General features: G+C 42.5%; 1 protein-coding gene across 1 annotated transcript; it reads right to left on the minus strand.

The window, feature by feature from the left end:
- Positions 1 to 86: 86 nt before the first annotated feature.
- On the minus strand, positions 87 to 22,677 carry zgc:172076. Its single transcript, XM_052490667.1, has 9 exons — positions 22,521 to 22,677; positions 22,204 to 22,250; positions 20,470 to 20,668; positions 14,123 to 14,277; positions 11,979 to 12,111; positions 10,769 to 10,925; positions 8,515 to 8,638; positions 2,043 to 2,232; positions 87 to 562 (listed from the first exon to the last, which is right to left on the minus strand). Exons 1-9 carry the CDS (start codon positions 22,534 to 22,536, stop codon positions 402 to 404), a joined length of 1,182 nt encoding a protein of 393 aa, XP_052346627.1. The 5' UTR covers positions 22,537 to 22,677; the 3' UTR covers positions 87 to 401.
- Positions 22,678 to 24,478: the final 1,801 nt, after the last annotated feature.

The raw sequence follows: 24,478 nt of genomic DNA on the forward strand, positions 1-24,478 counted from the left end.
ATATTGCTCTGCAGCTCATGATTATCCTAATGTGTGTGGCCTGCCAAACTTCATACTGAAAGCAAACAGGTGAAATTATGCAAAAATATTTGAAGTCAAACAGTTTTTATATACAGCACATAAGCATCATTTTGAACTTTTGAAAAGTATTTTACTTTTTTATGCAATATTAATGCAATAAGTCTTTGTACCTATGTCACCGTGTTAATTGAATTAGAACACAGTACAATCAACATTAACATAGTCAGCTGTTAAAACATTGTTGGTTTTAGAAAAACTCATGATCATGTCATTCTCGCAAAAGCCCTGTATTACAATAGCACGCTCCCAGTCAATCTACTAAAATGTGAAGTTTTTGTTGATTAGGACAGGAGTCCCTTTCCCTCCCATCTTCCTCAGCTCTACTTCTGTAAAGGCACCAGATCATCGATTTTCTCTTCCCCCTCTAACCTCTTCTCCATGCGGATGAGCAGCTTGACCCCGTCCACCACTAGCTGCGTGAACCCCACCTCGTCCAAGCCGATTGTCTGGGCATTACTGATGTTATACACTTCACTGCAGTCTAAGGAGAAAGAGGTAAGAACTTCAGTTATTTCAACCATATTAAAGTAGGGTATGTAAGGACTTGCTTGTCAATTTTGAGGAAATTATAGCAGTATATTTGTTTTATCCTTGTAAAAAAATTAAAATATATATTTTTTTAAGTAACTAACTTATAGCATATATAGATACTATATACACAGACATTATACAATACATGACTTAAAGTATGTGGACACCTGTTTGTCAAACATTTTATTCCAAAATCGTGGGCATTGATGTGGACTTGGTCCTCCCCTTTGCAGCAATAACAGCCTCTTCACTTCTGGGAGGGCCTTCCACTAGATGTTGAAACATTTCTGCAGGGACTTGCTTCCATTCACCCACAAGAGAATTAGTGAGGTTGGGCACTGATGTTGTGTAATTAGGCCTGGCTCACTGTCGGCGTTAAAATTCATCCCAAAGGTATTCGATGGGGTTTGAAATCAGGGCTCTGTGCAGGCCAGTCAAGTTCTTCCACGCCGATCTCGACAAAACATTTCTCTATGGACCTCACTTTGTGCATGGTGGCATTGTCAAGCTGGAACAGGAAAGGGCCTTCCCCAGACTGTTGCCACAAAGTAGGAAGCACAGAATTGTTCTAGAATGCCATTGTATGCTGTAGTAGCATTAAGATTTCCCTTCACTGGAACTGAAACATGAAAAACAGCCCAAGACCATTATTCCTCCTCTACCAAATTTTACAGTTGGCACTATGCATTGGTGAGTTCTCCTGGCAGATGAACGTGTTTCCACTGCTCCAGAGTCCAATGGCGGCAAGCTTTACACCACTCCAGCCGACGCTTGGCATTGCGCATGGTGATCATAGGCTTGTGAGCGGCTGCTCAGCAATGGAAATTTCATGAATTTCATTTCATGAAGCTCCCGACGAACAGTTATTGTGCTGACGTTGCTTCCATAGGCAGTTTGGAACTCGGTAGTGAGTGTTTCAACTGAGGACAGATGATTTTTATGCGCTTCAGCACTCAGCGGTCCCGTTCTGTGAGCTTGTTTCCACTTCACAATAACAACACTTGGTTGACTGGGGCATCTCTAGCAAGGCTGAAATTTGACGAACTGACATGTTGGACAGGTGCCATTCTATGAGGGTGCCACGTTGAAAGTCACTGAGCTCTTCAGTAAGCCCATTCTCCTGTTTGTCTATGGAGATTGCATGGTTATGTGCTCGATTTTATACACCTGTCAGCAACGGGTGAAGCTGAAATAGCCGCATCCACTAATTTGAAGGGACGTCTACATACTTTTGTGTATATGTAGTGTATATTACACCTAGTTATACTCATCAGAATATCTAGAAGAATGATTCATGACCTATATATATTTTGCCAATTGTACAAAAACTCTGTCAAATGTGCCAAGGAAGCGCTGATATTCAGAATAGATTTATTTTTTACTCAAATTAGTTTTCACTAAAACAATTTCAGCCCGTCCATGTGCATTACCGGTGTTGTCCATGCGGAGGCGCAGTCTCCTGAGGACGTCTTCCAGACGTTTGTGTCTGGGCAGGTGTTGCAGCTTGACACGAACACTAGCCCTCAGGCCCGTCCCCACATCTGCTGGAGAGCTCACTACCCATCCAAGCTGCTGCTTCCAGAGGAATGGGTGCCTCAGCTTTTTGTACAGTGCCTCCAACTGGACAACAAGAGACGGTCATAGCTCATTAGTTTTGCCCCATTAAATTTCTATTAATAGACTTGTTTTTTTTCACCACCACAGAAGTTTGGATTGGACATCCATACTAGAGGACGACCGATTTAATTGGAATGGATGATTTAATTAGGGCCGATTTTCAAGTAATCTGCATTTTTGGACACCAATCATGGCCGATTACATTGCACTCCACGAGGAGACTGCGTGGCAGGCTGACTACCTGTTATGCGAGTGCAGCAAGGAGCCAAGGTAAGGTGCTAGCTAGCATTAAACGTATGTTATAAAAAACAATCACTCTTAACATAATCACTAGTTAACTACACATTGCTGATGATATTACTAGTTTATCTAGCTTGTCCTGCGTTGCATATAATCGAAGCGGTGCCTGTTACTTTATCATTGAATCAGCCAAACGAGTGATTTAACAAGCGCATTCGCGAAAAAAGCACTGTCGTTGCACCAATGTGAACCTCAATATCAACGCCTTTTTTCAAATCAATACACAAGTATATATTTTTAAACCTGCATATTTAGTTAATATTGCCTGCTAACGTGAATTTATTTTAACTAAGGAAATTGTGTCACTTCTCTTGCGTTCTGTGCAACAGAGTCATGGTATATGCAGCAGTTTGGGCCGCCTGGCTCGTTGCGAACTGTGAAGACTATTTCTTCCTAACAAAGACAGCCAACTTCGCTAAACGGGGGATGATTTAACAAAAGCGCATTTGCGAAAATATCATCATCGTTGCACGAATGTACCTAACCATAAACATCAATGCCTTTCTTAAAATCAAGACACAGAATTATATATTTTTAAACCTGCATATTTAGTTGAAAGAAATTCATGTCAGCAGGCAATATTAAACTAGGGAAATTGTGTCACTTCTCTTGCGTTCATTGCCAGCAGAGTCCGGGTATATGCAACAGTTTGGGCCTCCTGGCTCGTTGCGAACTAATTTGCCAGAATTTTATGTAATTATGACGTAACATTGAAGGTTGTGCAATGTAACAGCAATATTTAGACTTAGGGAAGCCAACCGTTAGATTAAAAAAGGGAACAGTTCCGTATTTCACTGAAAGAATAAACATTTTATTTTCAAAATGATAGTTTCCGGATTTGACCATATTAATGACCTAAGGCTCGTATTTCTGTGTGTTATTATGTTATAATTAAGTCTGTGATATTTGATAGAGCAGTCTGACTGAGCGGTGGTAGGCAGCAGCAGGCTTGTAAGCATTCATTCAAACAGCACTTTCGTACATTTGCCAGCAGCTCTTCACTGTGCTTCAAGCATTGCGCTGTTTATGGCTTCAAGCCTATCAACTCCTGAGATTAGGCTGGTGTAACCGATGTGAAATGGCTAGCTAGTTAGCGGGGTGCGCGCTAATAGCGTTTCAATCAGTGACTTTACACGCTCTGAGACCTCGAAGTAGTTGTGCCCCTTGCTCTGCAAGGGCCGCGGCTTTTGTGGAGCGATGGGTAATGATGCTTCGAGGGTGGCTGTTGTCGATGTGTCCCTGGTTCGAGCCCAGGTAGGGGCGAGGAGAGGGATGGAAGCTATACTGTTACATTGGCAATACTAAAGTGCCTATAAGAACATCCAATAGTCAAAGTTATATGAAATACAAATGGTATAGAGTGAAATAGTCCTATAATTCCTATAATAACTACAACTTAAAACGTCTTACCTGGGAATATTGAAGACTCATGTTAAAGGAACCACCAGCTTTCATATGTTCTCATGTTCTGAGCAAGGAACTTAAACATTAGCTTTTTTACATGGCACATATTGCACTTTTACTTTCTTCTCCAACACTTTGTTTTTGCATTATTTAAACCAAATTTAACATGTTTCATTATTTATTTGAGGCTAAATTGATTTGATTGATGTATTATATTACGTTTTAAAAAGTGTTCATTCAGTATTGTTGTATTTATCATTATTACAAATAAATAAATAAATACAAATTTTACAAATCGGCAGATTAATCGGTATCGGCTTTTTTTGGTCCTCCAATAATCGGTATCGTTATCGGCTTTGAAAATCTTAATCGGTTGACCTCTAATCCATACCACTTTCATACTATCATGCTGACCCAAACTATATGCTAGCGCATTAGAGCTTAGTTTGGATGTGGCTCAGAAGTGTGAAAAGGGTAAAAGTTTGGTGGTAGGAATCAGAAATTCAAATGGCCTATGGCTAAGCGTAGTCTTACTGAAATGTGCAATATCGCTAACCAGTACAGCGGTCAGAAACATGGTTGAATTAAACACCTTCTTGCTATGCTGGGAAAAAAAGCCTGTACACTCGTGTACAACCTGTGCTTCTTTAGACCCAGAATTGCCTAACACCGCCTTAAAGTGGGACTGATAGCATGTTAACTACTTTGCAGATACGAAACAGACCATCCTAATTTCAGTCAAAAATATCAAATTCTCAGTTTATGCCACAAAAGCAACTTTATAAGAGGTTGGGTTCTAAATATACTTAAATATCCAATTGAAATGTAATTGCTGAAATATACTTAAAAGTAAATAAATTCCTTATATTAAGCAAAGCAGATGGCACCATTTTCTTGTTTAAAACATTAACGGATAGCCAGGGCTAGAATCAACACTCATTTACAAATTATGCATTTGTATTTACTGAGTTCTCCAGATAAGAAGCAGTAGGGATGTCCACATGTTCTCTTGACAAGTGCATGAATTGGACCATTTTCCAGTCCTGCTAAGCATTCAAAATGTAACGAGTACTTTTGGGTGTCAGGGAAAATGTATGGAGTAAAAAGTACATTATTTTCTTTAGGAATGTAGTTACTTTTTAGACAACCTTTACTTAAAGTACAAATATTTTTTTTTAAATGACAAAAGTAGTACTTTAAAGTATTACACCACTGTGCATGGTTAATATAATTGACCAATACTTTTCTTGGTCTTGCCAAAAATATTGCTATCAGGTTGTAAATCAGAGCTGGCCTGGTACAATGTTTGCTGCCTCCATTCGGGATGCACTGTTTCAGTTACAATGGCTCATTTATTTTTTTTACAAAAATGGGCGAATGTAACTAAGGCTGGGAATGACCATACAATCAAACTAGCAAGGGCAAGGATCACAATCAGTCATAACGTGGCTAATAGGCTAGCGTATCTATACTGAACAAAGATATTAACGCTACATGCTACAATTTCAACTATTTTACTGAGTTACAGTTCATATAAGGAAATGTGTCAATTTAAATGAATTAAGTAGGCCCTAATCTATTGATTTCACATGACTGGACAGGGGCGCAGCGATGGGTGAGCCTGGGAGGGAATAGGCCCACCCACTGGGGGGCCAATCAGAATGAGTTTTTCCCCACACAAGGGATTTATTACAGACAGAAATATTCTTAAATTTCCCGCCGGTGAAGAAGCCGGATGTGGAGGTCCTGGGCTGGCATGGTTACACGTGGTCTGCGGTTGTGAGGCCGGTTGGACGTACTGCCAAATTTGATAAAACTGTCAATTAAATTCTCTAGCAACTGCTCTGGTGGACTCCTGCAGTCAGCAACTTGAGACATCTGTGGCATTGTGTGACAAACGGCACATTTTAGTGGCCTTTTATTGTCCCCGGCACAAGGTACACCTGTGCAATGATCATGCTGTTTAATCAGCTTCTTAATATGCCACACCTGTCAGGTGGATGTATTATCTTGGCAAAGGAGAAATGCTCACTAACAGGGATGTAAAGGCATTTGTGCACAAAATCTGAGACAAATAAGCTTTTTGAGCTATGGAACATTCCTGGCATCTTTTATTTCAGCTGATGAAACATGGAACCAACACTTTACATGTTGCGTTAATATTTTTGTTCAGTATATTTATGTAGCAAGCTAAGATTACGGAGCCTAACGTTAGCTAGATAGCTAGCTAGGAGGATGTCATGTCATTGGAGGAGTGAGTGAGTGCCCCCTCCGTATCGTTTTTCGGTGCCTATACACAGCTAGAGATGCAGGTATCATTTGGTTAGCTAGCAAGAACTTAAACTACTGTTATTCAGTTAACATAACTCTTGCGTTCGAAAATTCACTCTGGCTTTTTTATCTACTCCGATTTCAGAGCACTCGTCTATGTCCCAGAGCGCAGAATGGCTGATGAATTTAAGAATGCGCTATATCCGCTCAATATGATCGGTGTCTGTAAACAGGCGGAGAAAGTAATTGCACAGCTAGAACAATGAGACCGATATATTTCACTTGATGTATAAATGTGAGGCATCCACTTGAAGTTTCCATCCATTACCAAATGCTAGTTAAAGGAAGCCCCGTAGCAGGCAGTGGGAGTAGAGGGAACCAGATGGATTTTTTCCCAAATTGTGTTGTGTAGAAGGGCCGGGGTGCAAAGGCTAATTGCGTTATTGCACTTCGCAGGCTAGGTGTTCCCTAAGGAAAATATGCTGGAGTGCTTGAATATGATCTCGCTCGCCTGTGCTTGACTCATTTGTTTCCATTTGAAACGACAAAACTGTGGTTTATATTGATTTAGTTATAACAGTCTTTGGTAATAGTTAGTCACGAACGCTCTGGATAACATGTAAAGCGCATAACCAGCTCTGCTCGGGCGAGTAAAATGGTCAGACTAGATTTGATTGGCTTTGGCGCATCCGCCTGCGTAGACTCTGGTCCTGGACGAGACAGATGTTTTTATTAGGTTGTATTTGCGTAGACTGGTCCTGGACGAGACAGATGTTTTTATTCGGTTGTATTTGCGTAGACTCTGGTCCTGGATGAGGCAGATGTTTTTTATTAGGTTGTATTTGCGTAGACTGGTCCTGGAGGAGACAGATGTTTTTATTAGGTTGTATTTGCGTAGACTGGTCCTGGACGAGACAGATGTTTTTATTAGGTTGTATTTGCGTAGACTGGTCCTGGACGAGACGGATGTTTTTATTAGGTTGTATTTGCGTAGACTGGTCCTGGACGATACAGATGTTTTTATTAGGTTGTATTTGCGTAGACTGGTCCTGGACGATACAGATGTTTTTATTAGGTTGTATTTGCGTAGACTCTGGTCCTGGACGAGACGGATGTTTTTATTAGGTTGTATTTGCGTAGACTGGTCCTGGACGAGACAGATGTTTTTATTAGGTTGTATTTGCGTAGACTGGTCCTGGACGATACAGATGTTTTTATTAGGTTGTATTTGCGTAGACTGGTCCTGGAGGAGACAGATGTTTTTATTTGGTTGTATTTGCGTAGACTGGTCCTGGACGATACAGATGTTTTTATTAGGTTGTATTTGCGTAGACTGGTCCTGGACGAGACGGATGTTTTTATTAGGTTGTATTTGCGTAGACTGGTCCTGGACGATACAGATGTTTTTATTAGGTTGTATTTGCGTAGACTGGTCCTGGAGGAGACAGATGTTTTTATTAGGTTGTATTTGCGTAGACTGGTCCTGGACGAGACGGATGTTTTTATTAGGTTGTATTTGCGTAGACTGGTCCTGGACGATACAGATGTTTTTATTAGGTTGTATTTGCGTAGACTGGTCCTGGATGAGACTGATGTTTTCATTAGGTTGTATTTACTGCAGTGTCTCTTCATAGTCCAAGCGCACGGCCGCGTTCCCAATCAATGTTGCTGTAGCATTTTCACAAATGCCTTAGTATACGTAATTCCCAAACTTTTAAATAATTTATGAAAAATGGGAAATGACTTTGTCTAAGTGGTTTCATGAATTGTTGCGTGTAAAATCTCTAGAATTACCTATGTTTACCTTTGATGTTAAATGGCATTATACATATCCTTGTAATTCTGATTATAACTATTTTATTACCATTATTATTCTCTTGGCCAAATATTATGTTCACAAATGTAAATGGGGTGGAAATATTCCTAATTTTGTAGTTTTTTTTCATTGAACTGTTACAATTGTATAAATCCCTGAAACTTAAGTTGGAAAAATTATTAGAAGTAATGTCTCTAAATGTTAATGTCACATATTAATGATGTCATTCATTTTTTAATTTTTGGGGTCGGGTTCGCCTGGTGTTCTATTATTTTAAAAATGTCATTGTATTCACCGGAATGTCCCTGTATTGATGTGTAATAATCTTATTATTGTTGCAATATAAACTAAATTAAAACAGTAAGAATAAAAAAAAGTATTCGTCCTCTGTGTTTATGAACTGATTTTAATACGATTTCATGTTGCTAAAATGCTGTCAGTTCCACTTTAAGGTAATCATGCAATCAGGATCTGTGTCTTCCGAGGGTACCAACCTTAAGGATGTTGACACAGATACATTGGAAGGCCTCTGCGATGTTGGCGTCATCTCGCGTGGTCACCAATCTGAGGTGGTCGTCAATATTGACCCATACCACCAGGGTCCCGTCTTTACTGATCCTGCAGAGTGGTAATGGTCATCACAACAGTATCAGTGTTCAATGGACTTACAGGGCCAGTCCTTGCATCTAGAGTGCTGTTATGAATGTGAGAGTAGTTCGATATAGCCTCGTCCCTCAGCCATATACTAAAACAAGTGGTGTGCTGCTGTTTTGCTGGAAACATAGCTTTAATCTGTTAGAAGGCCCATTGTGTAAAGGCACCATCTAACTGGGTTGTACGATAAAAGACAGTACTGTGCAGCCGTCTTCATCGACCTTGCCACGGCTTTCGACTCTGTCAATCACCATATTCTTATCGGCAGACTCAGTAGCCTCGGTTTTTCGGATGACTGCCTTGCCTGGTTCACCAATTACTTTGCAGGCAGAGTTCAGTGTGTCAAATTGGAGGGCATGCTGTCCGGTCCTCTGGCAGTCTCTATGGGGGTGCCACAGGGTTCAATTCTCGGGCCGACTCTTTTCTCTGTATATATCAATGATGTTGCACCATTCTATATACTTTCGGCCCGTCATTGGACACTGTGCTATCTAACCTCCAAGCGAGCTTCAATGCCATACAACACTCCTTCCGTGGCCTCCAACTGCTCTTAAACGCTAGTCAAACCAAATGCATGCTTTTCAACCGATCGCTGCCTGCACCCGCATGCCCGACTAGCATCACCACCCTGGATGGTTCCGACCTTGAATATGTGGACATCTATAAGTACCTAGGTGTCTGGCTAGACTGCAAACTCTCCTTCCAGACTCATATCAAACATCTCCAATCGAAAATCAAATCAAGAGTCGGCTTTCTATTCCGCAACAAAGCCTCCTTCACTCACGCTGCCAAGCTTACCCTAGTAAAACTGACTATCCTACCGATCCTTGACTTCGGCGATGTCATCTACAACATTGCTTCCAACACTCTACTCAGCAAACTGGATGCAGTTTATCACAGTGCCCTCCGTTTTGTCACTAAAGCACCTTATACCACCCACCACTGCGACTTGTATGCTCTAGTCGGCTGGCACTCGCTACATATTCGTCGCCAGACCCACTGGCTCCAGGTAATCTACAAGGCCATGCTAGGTAAAGCTCCGCCTTATCTCAGTTCACTGGTCACGATGGCAACACCCATCCCTAGCACGCGCTCCAGCAGGTGTATCTCACTGATCATCCCTAAAGCCAACACCTCATTCGGCCGCCTTTCATTCCAGTACTCTGCTGCCTGTGACTGGAACGAATTGCGAAAATCGCTGAAGTTGGAGACTTTTATCTCCCTCACCAACTTCAAACATCAGCTATCTGAGCAGCTAACCGATCGCTGCAGCTGTACATAGTCTATTGGTAAATAGCCCACCCATTTTCACCTACCTCATCCCCACAGTTTTTATTTATTTACTTTTCTGCTCTTTTGCACACCAATATCTCTACCTGTACATGATCATCTGATCATTTATCACTCCAGTGTTAATCTGCAAAATTGTAATTATTCGCCTACCTCCTCATGCCCTTTGCACACATTGTATATAGACTCCCCCTTTTTTTCTACTGTGTTATTGACTTGTTAATTGTTTACTCAATGTGTAACTTTGTGTTGTCTGTTCACACTGCTATGCTTTATCTTGGCCAGGTCGCAGTTGCAAATGAGAACTTGTTCTCAACTAGCCTACCTGGTTAAATAAAGGTGAAATAAAAAATAAATAAATTGTACATTTTGAGTAATATTGATTAATCACAGGACCTGGGTCGAGCTACAGAATCAGCTGGGTTTGTGACACCATGATATTTTTTGTTGCTTCTTTAAAATGGTTTGAATAATATGGGGTTTATTTAAACAGATATTCATGATTTACTCCTATACTTACAAGAGTGCACTGCCTCACTTCTCCACTAGATTAGTAACGAACTGTTAAAGGCAAAACAGGCCGTAGAGCAGTTGTTTTTACTTCTCTATCCAGTTTACAACTACTGTGGACTAAAAGGCAAAACAGACCCTAGAGCAGTTATTGCAACATTAACGTGTGAACATGACATTATATTTACGTACTTTTCATTGCACAAAGAATATTAGTGCATAAAAAAGGTAAACAACACACACAATAAATTATTTAGGTTGTAAAGAAGGGAACACTTAAAGAGCAGCACTGACCATACAGCTCTGGAGTCAGGCCAGTCACGGGCCACCCCGTTCCTCAACTGGGAAAGGGAAGGGGCTCCCACGGTCACTGCCTTGTCTTCTTTGTCTTGTGACAGTTCTGCCCTTGAGTACAGCTTCCCTGGCAACTCCTCTGCCAATTGGTCCAGAGCTGGAAGAAGTGTCAATCAATCATGTTTGCTATAGGTCTGATTGGTTAGTGCAGGGATGCTCTGCTCCATTCTTCGATGACAGCAGTTCTGCAGATTTTTGTCCTTGCCTTTTAGCTAGTGACTGATTTCTATTTGGGCCATTCGGTAACATCAATTTGGTGAAGCGAAAACCAGCCGAGCTGTGGAACTCGGCCTTGAGCTGTGGAACTCGGCCTTGAGCTGTGGAACTCGGCCTTGAGCTGTGGAACTCGGCCTTGAGCTTCACACACTACTGTGTGAGAAGGAGCATTGATTGCTTTTGCTTGGTGTCCTCAAGATTATTAAAATTGATAGCAGCCCTCATATTCATTGTTATTCTTTAAATGTAAATGAATAGCCTAAAACATATCAACCTAAACTGCTGGAGTTAATGAGCTCAATTACATGAGCTCAATTACATTTGGTTTTAATTGGTTTTAATTGCCGCTGAGGATAAAGTATCACACTGTATCAGAGTTTGGGTCAATTCCACAAATTACATTTTAATTCTGTTCTCGCTTCCTGTAAACTCCATTGAATTAAATTCAAATTCCAGGTCAGTCTTTGAATTCAGAGAAAATTCAATTCCAATGTTCGGTCAATTCCAGTAATTGAATTCCCAATTCAATCATTTCCCCAACAATTCTAATTCTAATATATGTCACTGTTCAGATACCCTAGCTATACTGTAAATATAGGAATAGATGTTGAAATTACTAAAAACAAATCCTACAGTACATGTTTGATACTCTGTACATTAATTCCATTAACTGGGAAATGTAGGAATATTGAATTTCAATCTAAAATATGTTTTTACAATTCCAATTTAATTCCAATTAAAAATATATATATATTTCAATTCCATAACTTGAAGATTTCAAAATGTGAATTTAATTAAAAGTAAATTATCCACTTCCTGACTGAATTCAATAATTTAAATGGAATTTAAATTAAATTGGAATTGACATCAAACCTGCACGCACTGTATGTAATATTTGTGCTATGTTGTTACTGTAGATCAGAGCACGCAGTACCTTTCTTGGCCAGCATGAAGAGCTGTCTACGTTCTCCCCTGCTGCAGTGTGTCGGAAAGCCGAAGTCATCCACACCGCGCACCACACTCACCTCGCAGCTCAAGGCGTAATCACGGTCAAAATCATCACCTCCCTACGCGCGCACACACAGAGTATACATTAATCAGCCAGCCATACACACACACACACAGAGAGAGAGCGAACAAGCCATAAATGGCGAAAAATAAATGCATTTAAACACATTGAAGTATTTACACATCTGATACGGATGTACTGGATAACACTATTGGAATGTTATGCCACAATGCCCTACATACAGTGCCTTGCAAGTATTCATCCCCCTTGGCTTTTTTCCGATTTTGTAGCATTACAAACTGTAATTTAAATAGATTTTTATTTGGATTTCCTGTAATGGATTTACACAAAATAGTCCAAATTGGTGAAATGAAATGGAAAAAATAACATGATTCAAATTCTACAAAATAAAAAACTGAAAAGTGGTGCATGCATATGTATTCACCTCCTTTGCTATGAAGCCCCTAAATAAGATCTGGTGCAACCAATTACCTTCAGAAGTCACAATTAGTTAAATAAAGTCCACCTGTCTGCAATCTGAGTGTCACATGATCTGTCACATGATCTCAGTACAAATACACCTGTTCTGAAAGGCCCCGGAGTCTGCAACACCACTAAGCAAGCGGCACCATAAAGACCAAGGAGTTCTCCAAACGGGTCAGGTACAAAGTTGTGGAGAAGTACAGATCAGGGTTGGGTTATAAAAAAATATCAGAATTTTGAACATCCCACGGAGCACCATTTCAATCCATTATTAAAATATTGAAAGAATATGGCACCACAACCAGGTTTGACCAGGCAAGGAGGGCATTAATCAGAGAGGCAACAAAGAGACTAAAGATAAACCTGAAGGGGCTGCAAAGCTCCACATCGGAGATCGGAGTATCTGTCCATAGGACCACTTTAAGCCGTACACTCCACAGAGCTGGGCTTTATGGAAGAGTGGACAGAAAAAAGTCATTGCTTAATGAAAGAATTAAGCAAACCCGTTTGTTTGGTGGTCACCAAAAGGCATGTGGGAGACTCCCCAAACATATGGAAGAAGGTACTCATGTTAGATGAGACTAAAATTGAGCTTTTTGGCCATCAAGAAAACGCTATGTCTGACGCAAACCCAACACCTCTCATTACCCCAAGAACACCAGGTTTTTCATCGGCAGGGACTGGGAAACAGGTTTCCCTCAAGAATTTCCCTGTATTTAGTGCCATCCATCATTCCTTCAATTCTGACCAATCTTCCAGTGATTTGAGACTGGGACGGTGGTTCACCTTCCAGCAGGACAATGACCATAAGCATACTGCTAAAGCAACACAAGTGTTTTAAGGGGAAACCTTTACATGTATTGGAATGGTCAAAGCCTAGACCTAAATCCAATTTAGAATCTGTGGTATGACTTAAAGTACACCAGAGGAACCCATCCAACTTGAAGAAGCTGGAGCAGTTTTGCCTTGAATCTGCAAAATCCCAATAGCAAGATGCGCCAAGTTTATAGAGACATACCCCCAAGAGACTTTACAGCTGAAACTACTGCAAAAGCTGGCTCTACAAAGTATTGACCTTGGGGGGGTGAATAGTTATGCACGCTCAAGTTTTTTAAAAATGGTGGAATTTCATGTATGTTTCACAATAACAAAATATTTTTTTATCTTCAAAGTGGTAGTTGTGTAAAATAAAATGATTACAACCCCCCCAATTTTTTTTTATTTTTAATTCCAAGTTGTACGGGAACAAAATAGGAAAAATGCCAAGGGGGTGAATACTTTCGCAAGCCCCTGTAGTTGTCATAAACATGACTGAGATCTTGACATAACATCTATCAACAGTTTTTATGACATGTCAAATCACACATCTTTGGTAGAGGTCTGTTATGAAGTGTGGCACACTGAAATCGTGTGAATAGTCCAAGCGATATGTGGCAAATGTTAACTTTTACATAAAAGCATGAAACGTTGGAGTTGGGATTATGATGAAACCTTCAAATACAACTTTTTAAAAAAATATTTTACATTTTGTTATGTTAAATGGAGATACACTTATAAGACCAGACTCTGTGTCCACGCTACAGTACCTTTAAGTTGTCATGATTAAAGTCACTCTCCTGTAACTTGCTGATCTTGTGGTTTTGGTAGGCCTCAATGACCCGATCAAAGAAGTCACAGAAGAGGATGTACGACTGGCCGTCACCAGCCACACAACCCACAGACGTGGGTCCATGAAGCTCCCCTGTAGGACGGTACAGGAACAGAATACACACATATCGTAAGTAAACACTCATACACTAGAGTCACACATTGTAAAGCAGCAGCAGATATTTTGGATTAGCTAGGTGTTAGGACATTGTTACAGTATTTTTTTAAGTGGGTCGCTATCATTATAGTACATATATACACTGCTCAGAAAAATAAAGGCAACATAAAGCCACTTTCTACCATTCTAAATTCCAAGCATCTGCCTCTAACCCTAGGAAGCTCTTTGCCACCTTCTCCTCCCTCCTGAATCCTCCCCCCCCCCCTCCTCCCTCTCTGCAGATGACTTCGTCAACCATTTTGAAAAGAAGGTCGATGACATCCGATCCTCGTTTGCTAAGTCAAACGACACCGCTGGTTCTGCTCACACTGCCCTACCCTATGCTCTGACCTCTTTCTCCCTCTCTCTCCAGATGAAATCTCGCGTCTTGTGACGGCCGGCCGCCCAACAACCTGCCCGCTTGACCCTATCCCCTCCTCTCTTCTCCAGACCATTTCCGGAGACCTTCTCCCTTACCTCACCTCGCTCATCAACTCATCCCTGACCGCTGGCTACGTCCCTCCCGTCTTCAAGAGAGCGAGAGTTGCACCCCTTCTGAAAAAACCTACACTCGATCCCTCCGATGTCAACAACTACAGACCAGTATCCCTTCTCTCTTTTCTCTCCAAAACTCTTGAGCGTGCCGTCCTTGGCCAGCTCTACCGCTATCTCTCTCAGAATGACCTTCTTGATCCAAATCAGTCAGGTTTCAAGACTAGTCATTCAACTGAGACTGCTCTTCTCTGTATCACGGAGGCGCTCCGCACTGCTAAAGCTAACTCTCTCTCCTCTGCTCTCATCCTTCTAGACCTATCGGCTGCCTTCGATACTGTGAACCATCAGATCCTCCTCTCCACCCTCTCCGAGTTGGGCATCTCCGGCGCGGCCCACGCTTGGATTGCGTCCTACCTGACAGGTCGCTCCTACCAGGTGGCGTGGCGAGAATCTGTCTCCTCACCACGCGCTCTCACCACTGGTGTCCCCCAGGGCTCTGTTCTAGGCCCTCTCTTATTCTCGCTATACACCAAGTCACTTGGCTCTGTCATAACCTCACATGGTCTCTCCTATCATTGCTATGCAGACGACACACAATTAATCTTCTCCTTTCCCCCTTCTGATGACCAGGTGGCGAATCGCATCTCTGCATGTCTGGCAGACATATCAGTGTGGATGACGGATCACCACCTCAAGCTGAACCTCAGCAAGACGGAGCTCCTCTTCCTCCCGGGGAAGGACTGCCCGTTCCATGATCTCGCCATCACGGTTGACAACTCCATTGTGTCCTCCTCCCAGAGCGCTAAGAACCTTGGCGTGATCCTGGACAACACCCTGACGTTCTCAACTAACATCAAGGCGGTGTCCCGTTCCTGTAGGTTCATGCTCTACAACATCCGCAGAGTACGACCCTGCCTCACACAGGAAGCGGCGCAGGTCCTAATCCAGGCACTTGTCATCTCCCGTCTTGACTACTGCAACTCGCTGTTGGCTGGGCTCCCTGCCTGTGCCATTAAACCCCTACAACTCATCCAGAACGCCGCAGCCCGTCTGGTGTTCAACCTTCCCAAGTTCTCTCACGTCACCCCGCTCCTCCGCTCTCTCCACTGGCTTCCAGTTGAAGCTCGCATCCGCTACAAGACCATGGTGCTCGCCTACGGAGCTGTGAGGGGAACGGCACCTCAGTACCTCCAGGCCCTGATCAGGCCCTACACCCAAACAAGGGCACTGCGTTCATCCACCTCTGGCCTGCTCGCCTCCCTACCACTGAGGAAGTACAGTTCCCGCTCAGCCCAGTCAAAACTGTTCGCTGCTCTGGCCCCCCAATGGTGGAACAAACTCCCTCACGACGCCAGGACAGCGGAGTCAATCACCACCTTCCGGAGACACCTGAAACCCCACCTCTTCAAGGAATACCTAGGATAGGGTAAGTAAGGGTAAGTAATCCTTCCCACTCCCCCCCCCAACAAGAGTTAGATGCAAGTGGCTGTTCCACTGGTTGTCATAGGTGTTTGCATCAATTTGTAAGTCGCTCTGGATAAGAGCGTCTGCTAAATGACTTAAATGTAAATGTACTTACACAACACAATGTAACTCCAAGTCAATCACACTTCTGTGAAATCAAACTGTCCACTTAGGAAGCAACACTGATTGACAATACATTTCACATGCTGTTGTGCAAATGGAATAGACAACAGGTGGAAATTATAGGCAATTAGCAAGACACCCCCAATAAAGGAGTGGTTCCGCAGGTGGTGACCACAGACCACTTCTCAGTTCCAATGCTTCCTGGCTGATGTTTTGATCACTTTTGAATGCTGGCTGTGCTTTCACTCTAGTGGTAGCATGAGACGGAGTCTACAACCCACACAAGTGGCTCAAGGTAGTGCAGCTCATCCAGGATGGAACATCAGTGCGAGCTGTGGCAAGAAGGTTTGCTGTGTCTGTCAGCGTAGTGTCCAGAGCATGGAGGCGCTAGCAGGAGACGGGCCAGTACATCAGGAGACGTGGAGGAAGCCGTACGAGGGCAACAACCCAGCAGCAGGACCGCTAACTCCGCCTTTGTGAAAGGAAGAGCACTGCCAGAGCCCTGCAATGACCTCCAGCAGGCCACAAATGTGCATGTGTCTGCTCAAACGGTCAGAAACAGACTCCATGAGGGTGGTATGAGGGCCCGACGTCCACAGGTGGGGGTTGTGCTTACAGCCCAACACCGTGCAGGATGTTTGGCATTTGCTAGAGAACATCAAGATTAGCAAATTCGCCACTGGCGCCCTGTGCTCTTCACAGATGAAAGCAGGTTCACACTGAGCACATGTGACAGACGTGACAGAGTCTGGAGACGCCGTGGAGAACGTTCTGCTGCCTGCAACATCCTCCAGCATGACCGGTTTGGCGGTGGGTCAGTCATGGTGTGGGGTGGCATTTCTTTGGGGGGCCGCACAGCCCTCCATGTGCTCGCCAGAGGTAGCCTGACTGCCATTAGGTACCGAGATGAGATCCTCAGACCCCTTGTGAGACCATATGCTGGTGCGGTTGGCCCTGCGTTCCTCCAAATGCACGACGATGCTAGACCTCATGTGGCTGGAGTGTGTCAGCAGTTCCTGCAAGAGGAATGCATTGATGCTATGGACGATGCTCGTTCCCCAGACCTGAATCCAATTGAGCACATCTGGGACATCATGTCTCGCTCCATCCACCAACGCCACAGCACCACAGGCTGTCCAGGATCCCTCAGGAGACCTCCCTCAGGAGACCTCATCAGAAGCATGCCCAGGCATTGTAGGGAGGTCATACAGGCACGTGGAGGCTACACACACACTACTGAGCCTCATTTCAACTTGTTTTAAGGACATTACATCAAAGTTGGATCAGCCTGTAGTGTGGTTTTCCACTTTAATTTTGAGTGTGACTCCAAATCCAGACCTCCATGGGTTGATAAATTTGATTTCCATTGATCATTTTTGTGATTTTGTTGTCAGCACATTCAACTATGTAAAGAACAAAGTATTTAATAAGAATATTTCATTCATTTAGATCTAGGATGTGTTATTTTAGTGTTCCCTTTATTTTTTTGAGCAGTGTATATATACATACAAATATATATATATATATGTATATGTATATGTATATGTATATGTATATATATATATATATATATATATATATATACACATTTACATACATACATATACAAACATGCATACATATAAAAATACATACATACAAAAATACATACATATATACATACATATACACATATAAATGTGTGTGTGTATATATATTTTTTAATATATATAATTTTTTATATATATGTGTGTACAAATATACATGTGTGTGTATATATTTGTGTACATACTCATCTCATATGTATATACTGTACTCGATACCATCTACTGTATGCTGCCCTGTACCATCACTCATTCATATATCCTTATGTACATATTCTTTATCCCCTTACACTGTGTATAAGACAGTAGTTTTGGAATTGTTAGTTAGATTACTTGTTGGTTATCACTGCATTGTCGGAACTAGAAGCACAAGCATTTCGCTACACTCGCATTAACATCTGCTAACCATGTGTATGTGACAAATAAAATTAGATTTGATTTGTATAGATGTATATGCATATATTTGTGTATGTGTAAATATATATATATGTGGGTGTGTGTGTGTGTGTATACAGTGGGGGGAACAAGTATTTTATACACTGCCAATTTTGCATGTTTTCCTACTTACAAAGCATGTAGAGGTCTGTAATTTTTATCATAGGTACACTTCATCTAAAACAACTATCCAGAAAATGTGCATTTTATTGTATGACATAAGTATTAGATCACCTACCAACCAGTAAGAATTCCGGCTCTCACAGACCTGTTAGTTTTTCTTTAAGAAGCCCTCCTGTTCTCCACTCATTACCTGTATTAACTGAACCTGTTTGAACTCATTACCTGTATAAAAGACACCTGTCCACACACTCAATTAAACAGACTCCAACCTCTCCACAATGGCTAAGACCAGAGAGCTGTGCAAGGACATCAGGGTAAAATTGTTGACCTGCACAAGGCTGGGATGGGCTACAGGACAACAGGCAAGCAGCTTGGTGAGAAGGCAACAACTGTTGGCGCAATTATTAGAAAATGGAAGAAGTTGAAGATGACGGTCAATCACCCTCGGTCTGGGGCTCCATGCAAGATCTCACCTCGTGGGGCATCAATGATCATGAGGAAGGTGAGAGATCAGCTCAGAATTACACGGCAGTGCCTGGTCAATGACCTGAAGAGAGCTGGGACCACAGTCTCAAAGAAAACCATTAGCAACACACTACGCCGTCATTGATTAAAATCCTGCAGCGCACGCAAGGTCCCTCTGCTCATGCCAGCGCATGTCCAGGCCCGTCTGAAGTTTGCGAATGACCATCTGGATGATCCAGAGGAGGAATGGGTGAAGGTCATGTGGTCTGATGAGACAAAAATAGAGCTTTTTGGTGTAAACTCCACTCACTGTGTTTGGAGGAAGAAGAAGGATGAGTACAACCCCAAGAACACCATCCCAACCGTGAAGCATGGAGGTGGAAACATCATTCTTTGGGTATGCTTTTCTGCAAAGGGGACAGGACGACTGCACCGTATTGAGGGGAGGATGGATGGGGCCATGTATCGCGAGATCTTAGCCAACAACCTCCTTCCCTCAGTAAGAGCATTGAAGATGGGTCGTGGCTGGGTCTTCCAGCATGACAACGACCCGAAACACACAGCTAGGGCAACTAAGGAGTGGCTCCGTAAGAAGCATCTCAAGGTCCTGGAGTGGCCTTGCTAGTCTCCAGACCTGAACCCAATAGAACATCTTTGGAGGGAGCTGAAAGTCCGTATTGTCCAGCGAAAGCCCCGAAACCTGAAGGATCTGGAGAAGGTCTGTATAGAGGAGTGGCCCAAAATCCCTGCTGAGAAGTGTGTGCAAACCTGGTCAAGAACTACAGGAAACGTATGATCTCTGTAATTGCAAACACAGGTTTCTGTACCAAATATTAAGTTCTGCTTTTCTGATGTATCAAATACTTATGTCATGCAATAAAATGCAAATGAATTACTTAAAAATCATACATGTGATTTTCTGGATTTCACAGTTGAAGTGTACCTGTGATAAAAATTACAGACCTCTACATGCTTTGTAAGTAGGGAAACCTGCAAAATCGGCAGTGTATCAAATACTTGTTCTCTCCTCTGTGTGTCTATATATATACATGTATATCTATTTATATTGAAATATAAATAGATATATATCACACACACAAACATTTTGCCTGCGACGAGGTGGAGACTTAAAGTATGTTATGATTCCCTAGCACAGTAACCACACACACCCTTAACCTAACCTTAACCCCTAATTCTTTATTTTTTTGCTGAAAACAAACTGGATTGAGTACTGTGCCATACTGTACATAGTACTAGTACTATCAGTGTAGGACGTGATAGATTGTATATCGACAGTCCATATACTACTCTATCACTTCCTATACTGGTGGTACTAGTACTATGTACAGTATAGCACAGTCTTCAACCCCCTTTGTTTTCAGCACATACAGATCTAGCAACAAGCGTTCCCTATAGATTGCGTAATGCCTGTTGACTTCACCTGGTTCCTCGAGGCCCGGGCGTATGACATCATCAAAGATGACCCCACTCTGGGTGGCACGGTTGAACTGGCGAGCATACAGTTTTGGAGTCAGGATGCTCGCCATACACGTGTAGTTGTATTTTAGGTTAGGGAACTCCTCTTCGGGGGAACCTCTCTTCAGGTTGAACAGGGACATGGGGTCTGTAGGGACCAAGGTCTGGGCGGATAGGATGTGGTCAGACGGGAAAATAGAAATAGAATAGAGTATAAACGTTATTGGCCTTGAAGGCTGTTTGTCTAGGACATACCAGTAGACTACATAGAATAGCATGAGCATTTCAATTCATAAATGGAAATGCATACACTATGGCCCATATTGGCCTACACATAATGATGCAGACCAATACCATACAAATAAATGAGTTCTAAGGTAACCTCATCCCCAGGTTATTGCACACAGAGCATATATGTAAGTGTGGTACATTAACAATTCAAAGTTGGCCTTAGTGGGAGTGACCATAGAATTATATGGGAGTGAGGATTTGTCATGGGGTATTGTGTGTCGATGGGTGAGAGAGAAAAAAATATTTAATCCATTTTGAATTCAAGCTATAGCACAACAAAATGTGGAATAATACTTTCTGGAGGCACTGTTAAGGCTTCCCAGCCAAAACAGTTCAGAAGAGTTTGTGCATATATTATGACGACATTTTGTGACTCTTATGTTCGTTTTGGACTTTTTTTGTTAGGTTTTTTGACTGTTTGGGCACACAAAGTGTTTTCTCAAGGCAAGCCGAAGTCGGTAGCCATAGTCTACTCTGCGTCTGTTATTGGTTAACAGTATGGATTCTTTAATAGTAGGTGTCATTCAATGAGAGACAACTGATTTTCATTCACATTTTTTCACTTGAGAAATACTGGACCAAACATCTTACACGCAACATTGCACGCTTAAGATGTCCTCTGCAAAAATGTCAAAATTAATGACAGATTTCTTGAGTTATCGTAGATGAATTCGGACTATGTTGAGTACGGCTACGGTATCTCAAAATGGACAAACAGTAATATTGCCACTTTTTTCTAATTTTCAACCGAAGGTCTTTCAAAAGGGAGTATGCTGTTCCAAACTGTTTCGGCTGGGAAGCATGCTGACGCCTTTAATTAACTCTCCACCATAGAGAACGATAGAGGCCTCTAGTGGCCAAAAGGCTGATTTGGCATGGGTAGCGCCACTTTAAAGTAGTCGACTGGGTGGGATTCCTATGAATTGTTGCCTCGGGTGCTGCCCATGCTGTCACAGATGCGCTATAATGGCAAAGATATAAAGTCCTCAATGTAAATTTTTACAATGACAACATACAGTATCTTGGGATTTTCCTGGTGGATTTTCAGTTCATGAATGAAATTCTAATTGAGTTCATTGTTTAACTGGACCCTTGGTAGGTTTCAAGAGGGCACACAACAGAAAATGTTTTAACACAATTTTGCAATGGAAACCCAATGAGCGTTTTTTGGGGGCCAGGTAATCCCTCCCTGTTTCAGTACATCGTCTTCCATTCAACGCCCAATGAACATGACTCTGGTCTTGCCTCTGCCTTGTTGTCTGACCAGATGTTTGAAAGCACACTCGGAATTGCAAGGCTGCGATGGCTTTCGTCCATATAGCTTAGTCCTTAGTTACCCTGCGCAGTAGGAATATAGAACATCGAGCCTTGCTAGACAGTGAATTAGATTGGATCAAAACAGTATTACCTCGAGATGGGGCCTGTACTTTGCTTCCAAAGAGTAGGTGATGGGGGCTGTAAGAGAAGTTTTACATCAGGAATGCAGTACAGTGGCATTTTATATTCTTAATCTCCAATCAAAATCATAACGCAAAGGAATTGAAGGTGTGAGCTCTACCAAGTTCTATTAGTTGCCTGGCTGAAAATGTCTCTCAGCCATACAGAACTGTAGCCTGTGTGAGTGAGTAGGGAAAAACAACTTGCCAATTGCAGTCATTTTGTTATTTTCGTTTTGACAATGTGAAAGAGGATGCACGCATGCCACAACATGGTGGCGTCACTTACGTTTGATCTTCCACATCTCGTCAAGTGAGAACGACTTTGGTGGCTGGCAGTCTGGACTTCGTGGCCTGGGTATAGGGTGGTAGTGGAGGTGATAGTACGGTCCCAACTCTACTCTCAACACTGAACAAAAGAGCTAAGAATAGCCACGTAGTCTCGTCATCCCCAGTTTTGACTGTCCAAGTCCCACCTGACACGCTCATCTTTACAAAGTGGTGCGGCGGTCGCCGGTGTCATGTTGCATGGCCCTAACAATGTCAGTCTTTTTATAACCCAATGTAAATTAGCACTGCTAGGATGTGGTGGTTGGTGGATGGGTGTTTACACAAACGTAGAGTTGACTTTGGACAGGCACACCACAGCAGTGAATGGAGAGTGAATGGTGCTAAATGGAAGAATCCTGATTTGGAGGAGGTTCCCCCAGGGCTCAATGTTTAGTCAAAGTTACTGACTGCTAGCCTCGTCACAGATCTGTTTGTGCTATCATGTCAACTACACGTCAACTCCATATTTGGCATGACAATGAGTGACAAGAATTTGACATGAAGCACAGAAAAATCTGGGACCAGACTAAATGATCACTGGTGCATTTGATATATTTCTAAAGAAAGTGTAAATAACTTTTTAAAGGTGCAATCTGCAATATGTACAGCTGATGGTAATTTCAATGAGTGATGATACCCACTGATTACTTTTTTCCAGCCATGTCCAGCCACCAAAAAGCAGGGCTGCCATATAGCTGACAAAAAAATGTAATAGAATCAGGGATTGTGCCTTTGATAGACCATTAAGAGAAGTTACAAAATACAGAGTGGCTGCAGATTCAAATTTTCTAGAACCATTTTCCCTACAACTAAATCCAAAAGCTTCTGCGCAGGGTTCAATTATCGGGGAGACTCTTTTCTCTGTATATATCAATGATGTTGCTCTTGCTGCGGGCGATTCCCTGATCCACCTCTACGCAGACGACACCATTCTATATACTTTCGGCCCGTCATTGGACACTGTGCTATCTAACCTCCAAACGAGCTTCAATGCCATACAACACTCCTTCCGTGACCTCCAACTGCTCTTAAACGCTAGTAAAACCAAATGCATGCTTTTCAACCGATCGCTGCCTGCACCCGCATGCCCGACTAGCATCACCACCCTGGATGGTTCCGACCTTGAATATGTGGACATCTATAAGTACCTAGGTGTCTGGCTAGACTGCAAACTCTCCTTCCAGACTCATATCAAACATCTCCAATCGAAAATCAAATCAAGAGTCGGCTTTCTATTCCTCAAAAAAGCCTCCTTCACTCACGCCGCCAAGCTTACCCTAGTAAAACTGACTATCCTACCGATCCTCGACTTCGGCGATGTCATCTACAAAATGGCTTCCAACACTACTCAGCAAACTGGATGCAGCCTATCACAGTGCCATCCGTTTTGTCACTAAAGCACCTTATTACCACCCACCACTGCGACTTGTATGCTCTAGTCGGCTGGCCCTCGCTACATATTCGTCGCCAGACCCACTGGCTCCAGGTCATCTACAAGTCCATGCTAGGTAAAGCTCCGCCTTATCTCAGTCACTGGTCACGATGGCAACACCCATCCGTAGCACGCGCTCCAGCAGGTGTATCTCACTGATCATCCCTAAAGCCAACACCTCATTTGGCCGCCTTTCGTTCCAGTACTCTGCTGCCTGTGACTGGAACGAACTGCAAAAATCACTGAAGTTGGAGACTTTTATCTCCCTCACCAACTTCAAACATCAGCTATCTGAGCAGCTAACCGATCGCTGCAGCTGTACATAGTCTATTGGTAAATAGCCCACCCATTTTCACCTACCTCATTCCCATATGGTTTTTATACTGTTTTTATTTATTTACTTTTCTGCTCTTTTGCACACCAATATCTCTACCTGTACATGACCATCTGATAATTTATCACTCCAGTGCTAATCTGAAAAATTG

This window comes from Oncorhynchus keta, chromosome 32, assembly GCF_023373465.1.
Source record: "Oncorhynchus keta strain PuntledgeMale-10-30-2019 chromosome 32, Oket_V2, whole genome shotgun sequence".
NCBI lineage: Eukaryota > Metazoa > Chordata > Actinopteri > Salmoniformes > Salmonidae > Oncorhynchus > Oncorhynchus keta.

Coding starts and splice junctions, on each gene's coding strand:
- zgc:172076 (XM_052490667.1), bottom strand. Junction 14,278..20,469: donor CCCGGGCCTCGAGGAACCAG/GTGAAGTCAACA, acceptor ACCGTCCTACAG/GGGAGCTTCATGGACCCACG. Junction 10,926..11,978: donor CTTCATGCTGGCCAAGAAAG/GTACTGCGTGCT, acceptor CACTTCTTCCAG/CTCTGGACCAATTGGCAGAG.